This window comes from Varanus komodoensis, unplaced genomic scaffold (genome assembly GCF_004798865.1).
Source record: "Varanus komodoensis strain SLA01 unplaced genomic scaffold, ASM479886v1 scaffold12, whole genome shotgun sequence".
Taxonomy (NCBI): domain Eukaryota; kingdom Metazoa; phylum Chordata; class Lepidosauria; order Squamata; family Varanidae; genus Varanus; species Varanus komodoensis.
In genome coordinates, this window is record NW_025335349.1 from 2,505,999 (window position 1) to 2,523,169 (window position 17,171).

Sequence of the window (17,171 nt, forward strand, 5' to 3'; positions counted from 1 at the left end):
CTCAACACTTATCCCATGAATTTGTCTGCAGTACAGATAGTGCCCTCAGAATATTAGTAATGTTATCTGTAAATCAGCACTTGTGAAGACATTAAAGATGTATTCTTTCTTTCTGTTATTGACAATCAGGTACTTACATATTCTTCGTAGGGTTCATGTGCTGGGGGAGGGGGTGGCCTGTAACCCGGTACAGCTGGAACTCCTCTTGCTCGTGGGGTTGGAACACCCCTGGCTACAGGAGGGGCTGGGAGTACTCCACGTGTCACTGGGGTTCCTCTTGGTGCTTGAGCTCCTCGTCCAGGAGGTGGAGGAGGAATCGCACTCCCACGTCCCCTAAGAAAAATCAGAGAAATCAGTTTCATGTTTCATAATGTTGTGAAATTCTTTAATAAGACGACTTCTGGCTGCTTGTGACACCAAGCTCTAATCAGCTGAGATATGCAATTGTTTATAGAACTGATCTCTCTCTTTCAAACATTCATATAATCATTAAACTTGTATGTTTAACATTCTTGTTTCCTCAGCTGGCAGATAGTTGAAGGGTTTCATGGCACAATGGTTGCTCAGCTAGGCTATAATTTATGCAAATTTTGGGGTGGGCTAAAGACATGATATATGGAAGGAAGCCTGGTAGATTACAGACTTGCTCCAAGACAGACCATCTATCCACTATGCCTGTATAGATCAATCTACATAATTTATACGTAGATGATTTTGCTCAGCTTCAGCTTCTGTACCAGCTGCATCTTTTACTAGATCATGTAGATCTGGCCATTGTCACTCATGCTCTGACCACATCCAGACAGGAATAGTGCAAAACGCTCACTGTGGGGCTGGCATGAACAGTGTTGTTTGGAACTTCAGAAGCCAGCATGGGTTTTGAAGTTTCCTTCTCAGAACATATCATATACCATGATATTCAGTAGCTCTGGCTTCTGATTTGTTTCTAGGCACAATTCAAAGTACTGATTATCATCCATCAAATCCTACTTGGAACTAGGCTAGTTGAAGTATTATTAATACATCATCTGGAACAAACTGGATTGTACATTGTGTGTAATTTCTAAGGCTCTGCATTGTTTCTGCAATCTTCAGAGGTGACTTTGGTGCAGAGACGAGAGAGACGTCTTGTAATAGCACCCTAATGGTGGAACTTCCTTCCAAAAGGGATTTGATTAGTTGTTTTTCCCTTGAGTATTATGAATGTGGCAAATACATGCTTATTTCACTGTGCCTTCAAACTGTTCCCGCTTTCTGTTAAATGGTTGTTTCATGTCCCTCTGCTGCTGCTGCTTTAAGAATTTGACTGAACTATTTGTTTTATCCCATTCTTTTTATTGTAACTTTTGTGCTTAACTTGGAACCCACCTTGTGGGACTTGAAAGATGGGGAGACATTTTCCAAAAAGAAAATCCATAATTAAAATATCGTAGTGTGCCAAGAGAAGACAGTAAGGGAAAGATGCCTTGCAGAAAGTAATTGCAGAATGAATAGCTCATGCCAATACCAGAGAAGGGAGAAATCAACCATATATATGGGACATGCAGCCATATAGTATGACTACATACTCATCTGAATTGTACCAAATCAGTGGTGAAGGCCCATTTTCAAACTCCTTGTCACTCATGAATATTATTGAATGGCCTTTGCCCAGTCACTGTCACTCAGTATGATCTCCCTCACAGAGTTGCGAGGATAGTATTGGGAAGGTAAACACACACACACACAAATAATCCTGAGTTTTTAGAAAGAAGACTTAGAATTTTTGTACATGAGATATTTATGGCACTGTTGGCATTCTCTACTCACACTTATTTACAGGTTGCTTAGACAATATTATGACCTCCCAGTTTTGCTTTTTTACAAACAGCACCTTCCACTCATTGTTAAGAGCAGGAAAAATGAAGTATAATTTGTGAAAGTTAAAGGAAACACATTTTCCCATCTATGTAATTGCACTATTCCGCAATTACCAGTGCTATCAGGAGGTTATATGGCAAAATGTTCTTTGTGTAGTGCTTGGATCTCAGTTCTGTGACAAAAGCAGAAGTAAATACAATAGATTGACAGCCTTGTGTAGAAGAGCTCTTAGGATATAAATGTAGTAAACATCCCATTTGTAAGCAACTCTTCATTACTAAAATAATATTTCTAACACTTTTGTAATGGTTTTAGAGGTAAATGTCACCTTTGTCTGACTGAAAATATGGACATTTCTGGGTAGTTTACTTCTTTTTTAATTTCCCCTCATATTGATTTAACCCCAACCCAACAATGTTTCATAAAGAATAAGCCAATATTGATTTGGTTCTATTACTTGCTCGGGTAGGTCAGTCAATCTCGGAAAATTATTAGTTAAATTGTGTTTCCAATTTTGTAACTTTACAGAAATAGCACAAAGAAAGTGAAAGGTTCAATATGTATTGCTATTTGTAAAGATACATGTCTTTCTACAATATGAATACGAAAATTCATTAGAAACATTGTTATTGTAGTGTTTACTTAAATGATTCCCTCTGTATTAATCAACAAATGAAAAACACACTATAGCAAACAGGATTGGAATACTTTTTAAAAACTTAATGAAGATTAAGTATATTTGTAAAATGTTTAAATATAGCAGTGAAAGGCATGTAGAAGCAGCCAGTTTCGTAAGAACTCATTTTGAGCTATAGTGAAGTTGAAAAATAAATTTTAGGAGTTTAGGAAGTCATGAAGTCAAATAGCATGACTTCTTTTTTTCTTCTAGCATAATAAAGCTTGACAGAGAATACAATTCCTACTAACAAACAAACAAACTGAACAGAACCAAACCAAACCAAACCAAACCACCTAGGGGGCAGAGGGAATATTTCAGAGGTTGAAGAATTGGTTGCATGAGGGAACAAAGTTAAAACAAGGAGATATTAGGAAAAATATTAGGAGAAACAATAGCTCATTCTTAACTAATATAGAAGTAATGCAATGAGTCAAGTGTGTATGCAAAATTTCAATTGAAAATTCCTGGCTTTGTTAAAAAGATTATATCCTATAGAATGGTAATAATAAAGAGGTGAACTTAAGAACTTCCTACGGACAACTTATGTACAGGTAGGAGAGTTCATGAGCATGCTTGTTGGACTTAGTGCTTGGGTATTCCAGATATTAATACATTGGGCATCTCATCCTTACATGTAAATTGTACAATCTAAACACTGTATGCATAGATTATACAAAGAATTGATAAAAGCATTGGGGCCAAGACCTGTAAGCACCTGCCATTTTCCAAGCAAGAACATCAGGGGCAGGGCTGGCAGAGGCAGCCACAATGCCTCATCTGTGTACGTGTCTGTGCAGGGCTAATGATGCATGAAGGCTCATGGAGGGTTGTAACAGCAGACTGATGCTACGATTAAAGAAAAATCAAGGTGATCTGGAATCAGCATTTTACTTCTTTATGGTGACAGAAAAGGAAATGCATGTGTGGTCCTGCAAAATGTAGAATAAAAGTAATGGCTACCAAACACTCTCCACTTGATAAGTTTGTTGAGAGTACACATTAAAATGCATGCATGGTCAACCAAGTTCTTCTATGATATATGGCCACCTTTCCCAGTGGGCACCCTCCAGATGTGTTAGATGATAGCACTCAATATCTCCAGCCAGTATGGTCATTGAAATCACCAGGTTTTGGGAGCATGATATACGAAATGACTCTTACATTAATTTATCATACTTAGAATAAACTCTAGTTTTGTGAGGTTGTATTGGCCCTAAATATGGCAACTGTACTAGACTGAAACATGGTGCTTTATTATTCTCATTAAGTCACTGTTAGCTAATTCTTTCTAACTTTGAAGAACTAACTTTGTACACAAGCTCAGGTCAGCCATGTTAGAAATATGGCCATTTTACAAAGGAGTTATTTAAAAGTTTTAGAGAGAAGTAAGTCTTTATCATGTAGGCTTGAGACTGTATGAATTCAGTTGGACATGTTTACCTTTTCTTAAATATGAGCCCTACTCCAGTGAAATGCAACTGAAGATATTGTGACTTAAGCCACAGGTAACTTGTGTTTTGGTTTGGAACTTTGTCATGGTTATCATTCATTCTCTCTGTTAACAAGTCATATATACTTGTATTTAGAACACAATTTCAGCTTCAGTGATCAGGTGAGGTTTGGTGAAAACCAAACATGTAAGTAAAACTCCCACTTTTTCTCTTATGAACTTCTCTCAAAGTAACCTTTATCTATATATTTATCAATGTATTGTAAGTGTATTTAAACTAGGGAACTTGTACCTGGGTTTGCAGCTCATGTAGAGTTATTTATATTGCTTGTAAAGACAAATCAACTGACCTTGAAGGAGCTGCAGGGGAAACTCGGATCCCTCTTCCTCGAATGCTTCGTCCACGAGCTGAATCCTCTGAACCATTTAAATATGATAATTCTCTGAGTTGCTCTTGACGGATTTCATCATTATAGTCCTGAAAAAGAAAAGCCAGTGGAACACCTGTCATCTTTCCTACTTGAGTCACTTTTTTATTTGACATAATACAATCTTTAAGATATTTCCAAAAGTGCTGAAATACATTCTCTTGCTACATAGAGTGCTTCTTGAAAAAACAAATAATTTATGTATCAGTGTATTCAGCAATGAAGATTACTGGATACATGTTCAAATTAAGTGCACTGAAAAAGAATTAAGTCCAACAAAACTCTGTGAAACTTGCTTTCTATACGTGCGGTTAGACTTTCAGCCTTATATTTTTTGTATGGGATATTTAAGCCCTGTGCAGATGGTTATCAGCATTGGAAAGAATGTGTGGCGGAGGGAATAGTGTATGGTCACACTCTCAACCTATGTATGTTCAAGTCCTTTAGCAAGATGCTTACGGTGGTACTTCTGAATTTGGGCAATCAACCATTCAAAGCACACGCTAGAATAGCACTGCCATAATGCATGGTTGGCTGGGCATTACCTGGATTCTAGCTATGCCACCTGGTGCCATTACCTGATCCAGATCCCCAGCTTGCTTGCTCTTCCTTTCTCAAGGCATGTCCCCAAGCCTTACAGAATTATATTGTTAATTTGTTTTATATTTTGAATGCATTATATTTTAATTTATGTTGTGAGCCGCCCCGAGGCTTCGGCGAATGGGGCGGCATAGAAATGTTTTAAATAAATAAATAATAAATAAACTCTACTTGATTGCATTTAGGGATATGGTGCTAGCATTTGAAGACAGCTTCCTCCCATATCCTCTTTTTGCCTTCCCTCATGGCAAAGGGATCGCAACATACAGGAAAAATCCAGAAATGTAGTGTAGCTGCAAACAGGTAGTAGCATGTCAAACAAAGAGTAGCAACGAAGACAGGTCTTATGCTGCTAAAGATTTAAAGATTAACCCACCAGTGGCAAAGCAAGCAAAGCCTGTTATGATGCCCATGTGACAAAAGTGGGCACGTTGAGGGGCAGGAAGGACTGTGGCTGAGAAAGCGTGGCTTCTGCTGTCCTTACAAGAAAGACCAGTTTTGTTTTACCCGCTTTGCTTTGAGGGAGGGCAGGAGAGGACCGGGCACAAGAGAATGCTGAGTACAGCACAGTGCGCTCCAGTGTTTGTTATCCAGGTTCCTGAAGTGTTGGCTATTTTGGGGGAAGTGGTGTTAGGCTGCATTGGCTAGAATATGGAATTCTGAAACAATATGCATTTGATCTAATATGAATACACATACTGCAAGTAGAATTTATCAGAATGTACTGGGTTTTAGCACATTCCAGAGCAAACACTGATTCAGACTCAATCTGCAGTTGAAGGCCATGTGTTCCTGGGTTTGCAATGATATTGCAGATCAAAATTTTAGAAATTGTTCAACAGCATGCATGCATTTGAAAAATTCACCCCAAAAATGCTCTAATGAGAGAAGAATATGTACTTGTCAAAGAGCTACACAAACAATGCATACATTTGGGAAAATATGAATGGATTTTCATGTGAAAAAAAGTTCTCAATGGATACATCCTATATTCAAAATGAGTTTCCAGGTGGGATTTGGAGAATGCTGATGAGTTCAAGAGGTAGTGCATTCTGATTCCTCCCTCCTCTTACAAAATCTACTTTTATAGGGACCAAGCAGAAATTCTCATTTATACAGTGAAAGATGTGATTGCATTTTTAGTAGCAATAAATTTTATGAACTTTGACTATGTCTTTAAATGATTTTCTTCGCCATAGAACTGCAAACATCTTCTAAGCAGAAGCATCTGCCTTCTTCAGCACTTAAAAACTGCATTGTTAATTGATAAAGCATCACACCATGAAGTAGTGTGAAGGACAGCCTTTCAGAAAAATCTCAGGGTACTGACTCCAGAGCACTCTGCGTTCCTTCTGAATCAGTAAGCAGAAGATTGAATGAATGTTTCTTCTGATAAAGTAATTACATAAGATGTCCATCACAGAATATGTGCAGTATTTCTACAGTGGTCATAAACATAAAGTATTGGGACTTCTCTCCTGAGTGGAGTATACACTGGAAAATGTCTAATGCAATTGTTAGTTTTCAGGCAGTAAAAGTGCACTGTAGTTTAATTAGTTTTTCATAAGAAAAAGAAACCCAGATCAAATGACATCTTTCCTTTCTTTCTAACCTCCAAGTAATCACAGAGAAGGCAAAAAGACAAAGCTGCAGTAGCAGAATGGCCAGATTTGTTTCCAAAGCAAGACCATTATTGTTGCATATCTTTAAAGCACCGCAGTCATTTATTTACAACCTGCTGAGCCTCATGATGACAATTTTCTATAGATCTGTAATAACAACATCACCTACACAAATAAAAATACGAAATAAAAGGAAAAAGGGAATATCAAAGTGGTTTCATTTTAAAGGAATAATAAAAAGGCAGAATGAATCTTTGATGCAGTGAGCCTCAAGGCATGCTACTCAAAAAGATATCCCAAAAGGCCTTTTTTTTTGGCATGCTATGTTTCTATACACAGAATCCTTCCTTTGGGCTATCATTCCCCTTCTGTTCCTTCTCATGCTATTTGTTTTTCATAATATGCCTATGTGGGGTTATGCTTATACCTGTGTGTTAAAATAACTGTGATGGTTGCCTGTTGGCTACTGGGCCAAGTTCAAGGCCTTTTGTTGACATACGAAGCCCTAAACAACTCTGGATCAGGATACCTGTTTTCCTATATATACACCCAGTCAAGTCCTGGAATTTTCTAAGGGGGCTTACTGGTTGCTCTATGGCCAATAGAATGCCTTCTCAATTTGCTGCCCTGCAGATGTGTTGAATTGCAATTCCCATAATCCCCCAGTTACCTATGAGTATTTGTTAGTTTACAGCTCCCATAATCCCCTTACCAGTCTAACAGATTTGGAGGTTATCAGATTGGAGAATGGTGTTCCATTTCATGAAGAAGCAAGACAAGGCATCACCTCAATCAAGGACTGCAGCTGATAGTTTGCCATTTATAAACATAAAAGATTCCTTAAGAAACTAGGTATTTCAACTTGTTGTATGTATGGGAATCTTCCATTTTGGTGTCCAGAAGCACAGCTTGGAGCTGTGTCATATCTTACAGAGGCAGCTCTGTGTTGTGAATATCAGTACGGAAATTCTAGCTAAGTGGAAAAGAGCAGTTAGGAAAATGCCAGGTAAGATACGAAAGTTGACAATTTGGGATCAGAATTAGTTTGTGGTCTTCAGTGCAGGAAGATTTCCTGTGATGTTATAAAGAGGACTAGGAGAAAGCTGAAGAAAAGACTCCAGAAAAGACTGAGATAGCACTGGCAGATGGTTTCTCTGACCAGATGGAGGGTACTCAAACTGTTCTGGATGGGGTTGCATTTTCCTTGAAGGAACAGGTTTGTGGCTTGGAGAAGCTCCTTGAGCCATTTTTGTTGCTTCAAGCTCAGGTACCCTCAGTGGCATGGAGTTTCTTGTACCAGTCTCAGCTGGTGACCCAGCTATGCCCCAATCTGGACAGGAAAAGCTCGGCTTCAATTATCTGCACTCTGGTAATTTCTAAGCTAGGCCACTGCAATGCACTCTTCATACTTCCCTTGAAGCCTGTTCAGAAACTGCATCTTGTGCATTTGTCTGGCAGCCAGACTGATAACTGGAATCAGAAAGCCCAGTGCATGGCACCAGTTCAGGCCCACATGCACTGGGTATCTGTGTACATGAAAGCACGATTCAAGGTGCTGGCTTAACCTTTAAAGTCCTGCATGGCTTGGGGTCACAATACTTCATAGAATATTTCTTCCAACCTGCAGTCTACCCAGGCACTATGTACAAAATCTGGGTGCTTCCTCTGACTGCCACCTCCAGGGGAGCTTTCATCAGTGGCAACTAAAAGGAGGGGCTTCTCTGTAGTATCCCCAAATTTTGGGACAATCTCTCCACCCTTCTCTCATGCCGCAAGGCTGGCCTGGCACCAACTTTATTATTCTTTCAGTGCCAGGATAAGACTATGTCAAGGTATTAACAATTTTAAATAGCACTGAAAGGGGTGGACTTTCAGCTGTTTTAGGAGGCCAAGCTGCATGAACCTGTCTTAGCTGTTCAAGGTGTTAAAATTCAGGGGTTTTTTTTAAATCATGTTTTCACTGTTATTTATATTTTGTATTTTATCAATTGTACACCACCCAGAGAGCATTGGCTATTGAGCAATACAGATGCAAATGAAGCAGCAGCAGCTGCTGCTGCCCAGAGGAAGGCAGTAGAATCAACCATTCAAGTAGCCAATGATAAAAAAGGAGGAGTTTGGGCATCAGAAAGCTGTACACAGAATCAATACCTGGTTATCCAGGTATTTAACTGGGTAAAACTGTAGAGAATTCAGTTAGAAAAGATGTGGCTGCCATCACTAACTTCTTGTACTGGCAACAACAACAAAGCTCTTACAGGTTATGAAAGAAGCTGGCCACTGCTAATGCTGAACCACAACCCCAAAACTGTTGGTAAGTTTCTTTTTTTCCTAAATGAATTGCACAAAATGTTTTCCCCAATTCATCTATTCACAGATATGGTGGGCAATTTCAAGGGGCCATTTTGTGCCCTGCTCTGTTACCATTTTGGTACTTGGTTATTGATGGGTCTATCTCTGTTTTTGTGCCTCCATGTTATGTAGCTCAGCTTCCTAGTCAGTATAGGGAAATGCCGCAGCTGAGACTTTAGTGGAAGCAGCAAATGCCCAGAATAGGTGACAGGAATGACGCCAGAGAGCAGCAAGCATTTCATTGAATGATAGTGACCAAATCAACAAATACTCAGCCACTTTGTCATTAGAATGCAAGTAGAATTCTAAAAGCCAAACAATGGACTCATTTAAATATAGGAAACTCTGCATACATGATGTGAAATTTTGGAAGGGATTTGGAAAACATAGTATTCCTTGAGATTTGCAACATAATTGGATTTTCTTCACCTGAATTCATCCTCAAATAACTTTCTATTTTTTCAACGTTCAGTCATACCAGAGAATAAAATATAACAATACAGTAAGAAAAATAAGTAGTTTCAAATTATTTTTCTCCATTATTCTTCCACAAGTCCCATAGATGTTGTGGACCCATAGGATTACCCATAATATTACTGCTTATTGTAATTTACACTATGGGAATTGAAGTGGTGAGATTTCTTTTGGATTGTGATCAGGGTACAGAACAGCTTCCCCCAACATTGTGCCCTCCAGGTGCTTTGGAGTACAAATGCAAGCATTTCTGAACATTGGCCATATTGGCCAGAAGTCATAGTACCTGGTCCAAAACACCTGGAAGGTTGACACTGATAGTAGAATCGCTTTAGATTAGAACATTGGAACATTTGTTTAGCAAACCTTTTAGTTATGTACCATTTGATCACTTGTGTGCCTTGGTATTTGTATTTGGATGGTTCCTACAAGGGCTTGCTTAAGCAAACTAACTGAAAAGTGCCAAAGGCACTGAAGAATTAAGGCTCTGCATCCCTAAGTTAGTCTCATCTGCACATATTCAACCCTTATCCAAAGCGACATGTACAGTCCTAGAATAATGATCTGCTCATTATTCAAGTGGTCCAAGAGAAAACGGGGGAATACAAGGGGAAAATTAGTTGGCATAGGAAGCAGTGAAAAGCATTTTGGAACTGAAGCATTTGGAAATAAAGAGTGTTAATTTCTTCATGAAGTCTTGAAAGCAGACCTTTTTTTGTCAATCTGTGAGATAAAAGATATGATTTAAAGATGTGCTTTTTCTGACAGATTGGATAAAATCCAAAATTTCACACAGGAGTAATAGTATCATTCCATGCTGATCAAGTGAGTTCATAGTGCCACCAGAATCTTGAAAGTATAACTTGTTACTTATGCTGCAATAACTTGCAGAAACTCAGAAGTGCAAAAACTTACAGATTCAGAGATACAACTCTTCCTACTGCAACATTGCAAGGATAAGCATTGACATCTGAGCATCAAGCCCTCAAATACTGGAAAAAATTGTTTTTCTCTGTCACTTTATGTGCTACTGGTATATTGTTGGAGCCAGTTTTAATTATTTTGCAATCCACTGTGATATAGCATATAAATATTTTGAGTTTTAGAATATTTGAAAGCACAGAATCATTTTAAGCTGAGGAATATTTGAGGACTCTGTGACATCTGATAAAACAAATTGAGGTGCTGTTTAAGCCTAATACTGGAATTTATTTTGGATTTTTCATCTTAAAGAACTGCCATGTCCAGGTCTCCTGTAAACATTTCATGCTGTCCAAGAAACAGGCTAAGCTAATCTTTAATAAAAACGTAAATGTATTATATTAGAAGCTTTATTAGAAAAGAGAGACCACTAGACTGCAGCATTACTGAAAAGACAATGTAAAAGTTTATGTAAGACAATGCAACAATTTTAAAGCAGCCATTCAGTTAAGAGCTCAGTTCCTTTGGGAAGAAACACATTTTAGGGTGAACTGTCTGGAGGAGTTTTGCTATAGAACACAAGTATAGAAATGTAATAAATAAAATAAATAATACAAATGGATCTCACCGCTCTGATATGGTCTCATTATTACCTAACCCATCTTAGTAAAGCAATTAACTTACTGCCTAGCACTCCCAGATGTCTAGTTTTTAGCATTTATAATTTTGGCAGCAAACTACAGGTTTCCAATTAGAGCTTTATTATTGGTACATAGCAAGTCAGGGAAAATACTCAATAATAATACCATGCTAGGTCAGTTTGACAATTATGACTGTCATCTTATGAATTACTTTGCAGTATTTATGATTAGCTGGGCAGAACCACCATGTATGAAAAATTACATCTGGGAGGTGACATTTGCAATGATTTGTTTTACAAATCGTATTTAATTTTTCCATTGTTAGATACCATCTGGATACACCGAGTTGCAGCAAAACTATTTCACCTAAAAAGACTTGAATGAGACTTTGGGATTTGGCTTGCAGAATCTCTTAAATGCTGACAGGACACCGTGAAAGCATTCACAGAGGCACTGTAGAAGCAATAATCTTCCTTCAACCACTGAGGAGTGTGATCTTCCCTCTCAGCCCCTTCCCTACCACTGGCTGACAGATGTAACGATGTGTACTCAAAGAGAAAAACACTATCTATATGTGGTGAGTGTTGTCCGTGGCAAGCGGACATATTTCCCTCAGCCATCATTTAACCTCAGAAAGAGGTATGCCTGGTCAGCTCTGTCAGCAGACGTTCCTGGGCTTGTGCTACCTAGAAGGCATTCTCATTGTGCTTGCAAACTGTCTAGATAATAGCATGTATTGTCATTGTTCTGGCACAACTAAGATGTATTGTGCTGCACACAGTATACTAGATTGAAAACAAAGTACTGGTTCTCCTTAAGATATTCAGCAAACAGCATCTTGTCTATTAAGCCAGGGTGTTGTTTGGTTATAAATTGCTTGGAATGGGCATGCAGATTCTCCCCTTCCACTTGCTGCATAGTCATTCTTACGTACTCTATCAAGCAATTTTCTCTAGACCAGGGTGGTTAGGTGTTCTACTCTAGAGATTATGGTCCTCTGTATTGGAGACCTGTCAGATGATAGACCTCTGAAACTATTCTATTTGATGGACTATCCAGTTCAAATCTGGTTGAAGCCGAAGAACCGTAAGGAAGGAAATCACAGCTGTTACCACACTGACAGCAGGTCGATCTGACACACGGACTCCTAAATACATGCTTCCCTACCATGGTGAGATGTGTTACATATCTATTTCATTTTTAATTTTCCTATATGCCAATTAGTTCAAAATGTGCATCCATACATATAAATTAGTATATGCAGATCTTATGCAGATCTATGTTTTGATTGCACATTTTCTACTTTTGGGTGATGTGTAAGTGGCCACCTTACTCTATTCTTTTCCTTAACTCAACCTACATATGGCCATCCAAATGATCATGTGAAGCTGTGTTATTCCAATTCAAACCACAGATAGCTCAATATTACACCAACAGGCACTGTCTTGGTTTGCATATCACACTAGGCTCATTATAGGTTGTTTAAGCCATGATGGTTCATGGCACATGCAGGTAAGAACTTGAATATACAGCCCTGACTGGGGCAACAGCTGGGTTGCCATGTCATGTAAACTCACCCACTGTGAGTTTTTGAGGGCTAAACAGTTCTTGAATAATCCTTGGTTTGTAGTAGGGTTCTTGTACGACGTGCAAACTCAGCTATTGGCTGTACAGGTTTTCAAACAGGAGTCTTTTGCCATTCTATCAGGAGACAGCAAGGAATAAAACTAAGGCAAGACTAAGTGCAAAACTTGTGCTGTATAACCAGACTACAGCCCCATCCCCTTGTGAAAGTTTCTCCTATCTGCTCCACACAGAATTTAAAAAATGTTACAAATCCATAATTCCTTGAAAATATGCCACAAGTGCATGCTACATGTATTTTGTGAGTGGATGTGCAGTTTGTGGATGGGAGTAAATGCCTGAGTTTCATGTGTTTCTAGTTTTTGTTTTGCGTTTGTGGCACATTGTATAGTTCAGATTATAATAGATTGCAAGTAGCAGTAGCTTCATATCATTTGTGATGACTTTCCTGTTTCTTGAGTTAAAATCTCACCTCTGGGCAGGCAACATCTTCACAAAATTGCAAATAGACATGATGAAGTGGAATATAAAAGAGTGTCGAGACACTAATGCCACAGAGCGGAGCATTTTGGCAATCGGCTTGTCACTTATGGTGCTCTGCAGGCTGCCCATCTAAATCTATCATTGCTTGGCACCTATACTCTGGTGAGATAATCAAGCCAATCTATGCATCGGCATATTGCCATCCAAGCAGATGGGCGCAATTGGAGACTGTATATACATTACACACGTGAGTCCAGAAAGCATGGCATTTCACTAGGAAGATTAGAATGGGGCCAGTTTAGAGCTCTTCTGGATAAAGCTAAGAACCAATACCATTACAATAGGATGCATATACATATACATATATATGAATGCGTACATAATAAATATATTGTAAGGAAAATCACAGCTGACTGGGATGTCTGAAAGAGAAAGCATTTGGGTATCTAATATTTTATGCTATTATCCTTATGTAGCCATTTAAGTTGCAGCTTCTGGAATTTAACTTATCACAGCTGTACTGATTTAGAATGACCATATTGATCTCCATGATGAACGAAAAGACTACAAATAGGTATGCTGAAAAAAAATCAGTTAAAAAATGATTTTTTCCTACAAACCTTTTATTACATGGTCCAGGTAGATTGATTCTCGTATCATTTGAAATGTGAAAATGAAATCCAGTTTTGCCAAGTCGTTTGTTCTTCACAGCATGCATACAAAGACCATTCATCTTGTCTTTATTCCATGAAAGACCTTCAGTTTAACATCACAACACTCAGTGATATGTACTTAAATATTTCACTGGTATGGAGATCTAAGATCTCCCTTCTCACAGTGATCACAGAAGTGTCACCTTCCATGCCGATTCCTATTTCATGCCAACATTCCAATTCATTCCAGTGCACTGAAGGTCTACAGCCAGATTTTCAGAATGGTGACAGTGTCAGGTTATGTAGAACGAAGTTGTGTTAAGAAATACAACTGGCAGTTGAATGTGGCTATCTCTTTGGGAAAGGAGGCTGCAAGATCTAGGCGATAAAAGAGAGCACAGGACACAGGTTCAGGTGGCAGGAGACATGTTACCCAACTCTACTGAAAGAGCAATCATGATTGCCGGGATTCCACAGTCCATCATAGAGTCTGTCGAACAGATCTGTGGAAACATGTTGGAGTCTCCCCCAAAGGGTGTCCCGCAAGCCCCAGACCCAGGCCATCCAGTTCTCCTACCATCTTTGCAGGCACTCAGGTGAGACACAGCAGCAGCAGTGCAAGCTACCCCCACACTGCCCCATCAGTGTGCCTCAACTCTGACCGGGAGGACCACCTCAAGAGGCCTACCTCATTTTTATTAATTAATTAATTAATTAAAACATTTCTATGCCGCCCCATTCGCCAAAGCCTCACAACATAAAATATAATACAAAAATAACAATATAAAACTAACAATATAAAATAAATAACAATATAAAAGAAGTCGCCCTGGCCATTCAAGGACAGTATGCCATTCCACAGCCAGATCTGACTAAGCTGCACCACGTGGCAATGCAACAGTCACAATTTCCAATGGTTTGGATGTACCAGCTCAAACTACTTCTCATGAACTCACCATTCCAAATTATCTGATTGGCTGTATCATTGGGTGTCAGGGCACCAAGAAAAATGAGATTCGCCAGATATCTGGGGCACAGATCAAAACTGCCAATTCAGTGGAAGCATCTACTGACAGGCAGGTTACCATAACTGGGTCTGCAGCCAGCATTAGCCTGACTCAATACCTAATTAATGTCAGGCTTTCTTTGGAGACTGGTGGAATGGGAAGCAGCTAGTACTGTTTCTCTGCGGTGGCGCCTCATCTATGGAATGAACTCCCCAGAGAGGTCCTCCGGGCGCCGTCGTTATTTGTTTTACGGCACCAGGCTAAGACCTTTTTATTTAAAACTTATTTTAATTGTTAATTTATTGTTATAGAATTTTAAATCTTTTAAGCCGAGATGCACCGGGTTTTAATATTTTTGTTGTATAATTGTTATATTTGTATATTTTGTTTTTGTTGTGAACCGCCCCGAGGCTTTGTTGCGATGGGGGCGGCATAAAAATGTTTTAAATAAATAAATAGTACTGCCTCAGTCATTACCCATTTCTGCTGTTCATCCCCATCTGTGTAGTTTCTGAGCAGTCAGTGATTCCAGGTTTTAACTTGTTTGCAAATTTTCAGTTCTACATGCTTTACCCATCCACTCATGATTTTTTTAAAATTGCAGCATTTTAATTCCTTTTCTTTGTTCAGCTGTTAGTGCTAATTCATATTTTAGTTTATAAGCTTCTCCCTCCTTCTTGGCTCATGAAGTTTTTCTGTAATGTCATGATATGTAAGAGTGGGATTTATACATTTCAGTTTAATTCTGTAATGTCAGAATTTTTTCAAAAAAATAAAAAGATGGACTGGAAAATAAAAAGAAAAGAAACACAACTGGCAGTTTAACAAGTAAGGGTGCTTTCAGTGTTCCCTGTTTCCAGTAAGACTTTGGATTGAACCGCTCTGATTTACCATGTCCTGGGTGGAGAACAGCTCCTATGCAGTTAGTCTCTGTCGAAAAGTGTCATGAAACCCATGGATGTACAAGTTGTCGTTTTAAAAATTGTTCATGCAGTTTTGTTGTTCCTTCTCACACACAAACGATCAAGCTCATTGAAACATTCTAACTAGAAGTGATCTTCAGCACAATCATACCTAGGTCTCCTGCAGACAATTGACAGCATGTATGTGGAATAAACAGGAAGTTAAGTGGAGCTTTAAATAAGCAGGTTGCTTACCTGTAACTGATGTTCTTCGAGTGGCCATCTGTGCATTCACACATATGGGTACTGCACCTGTGCAGTGCCTTTGGCCGGAAGATTGATAGCTAACGGTTTTTGGCGGGAAGCTCCGCTCCCCTCCCCCATGGCCTATAAAGAGCGGAGCGTCCACCATTTGTTCAGTCTTTGACAACCGAACGTGCTCCCCCTTGTGGAAAAGTTCTCAGTATGAGATAGGAAAAAGGGATCGGTACCAAGAAAAAATGGGAAACTTTCGGTACCGATGAATGAGTCCACTCACCGACACCGAGCAGGGCCGGCGGGTGGGTTGTGTGACTGCACAGATGGCCACTCGAAGAACATCAGTTACAGGTAAGCAACCTGCTTTTCTTCGTCGTGGCCTCTGTGCATCACACATATGGGTAGATTAACAAGCTTACCATCAAAGGAGGAGGGAAGGTGTCCTCATTGTAGGACAGAGGAGAGTACAGCTCTACCGAAGGAGCAGTCCCGTCGAGCCCGAACATCGAGACGGTAGTGCCTGGCGAAGGTGCAAGGGTTCGCCCAAGTAGCGGCTCAGCAGATGTCATCGATCGGAACTCCGGATGCGAATGCAGAAGACGTAGCGACAGCTCTAGTGGAATGGCCTCGGGGAACTGTAGGCAGTTCGAGCTTAGCTAACTGATAGCACAAGATAATAGTGTGGACTATCCACTTAGAGAGCCTTTGAGGAGTGACTGGGTCGCCCTGATCCCTAGCCGAATATTTAATGAACAGTTTATTGGATCGCCGAATAGACTCCGTTCGCGATCGATAAAAGGCTAAACAACGCCGAACGTTGAGGGAGTGCAAAGATCTTTCCAAGGGATTCGACGGCGATGGAAAAAAGGCAGGCAGTACAATGTCTTGTCCTGTATGGAAAGGTGTAGAGACTTTGGGCAAGAAAGATGGGTCGAGATGTAAAACGACCTTTTCTCTGTGGAAGTTTAGATAAGGAGGGTCGATGCGGAGGGCACAAAGCTCACTGGCTCTCCGGGCTGACATGACAGCTACAAGGAACGCCGTCTTCCACAAAACTATTCGGAGATCCACAGTCGCCAAAGGTTCAAAGGGGGCCTTCATAAGGGCCTGTAGAACTACAGAAAGGCTCCACGTGGGCATAACCGGTCTAATCGATGGATTAAGATTATACAGTCCTTTCAAAAATCTCTTGAGAATAGGATGAGAAAATAGGGGTGATCCGTCGACTAAGCCACGGTAGTAGGCTATTGCGGCCGT

The 17,171-nt window shown here is 39.7% G+C and overlaps 1 protein-coding gene and 1 pseudogene across 1 annotated transcript in view; one reads left to right on the plus strand and one right to left on the minus strand.

Moving 5' to 3' along the window:
* Positions 1-17,171, minus strand: part of KHDRBS2 (KH RNA binding domain containing, signal transduction associated 2) — a 387,570-nt gene that overhangs the window by 117,936 nt on the left and 252,463 nt on the right. Inside the window, exons 5-6 of the mRNA XM_044422177.1 lie at positions 4,340-4,467; positions 138-333 (exon numbers count right to left, since the gene is read on the minus strand). Of these exons, the coding sequence (XP_044278112.1) occupies positions 138-333; positions 4,340-4,467 (324 nt within the window). The remainder of the gene's footprint in view (positions 1-137; positions 334-4,339; positions 4,468-17,171) is intronic.
* Positions 8,845-14,923, plus strand: LOC123018996 (annotated as a pseudogene).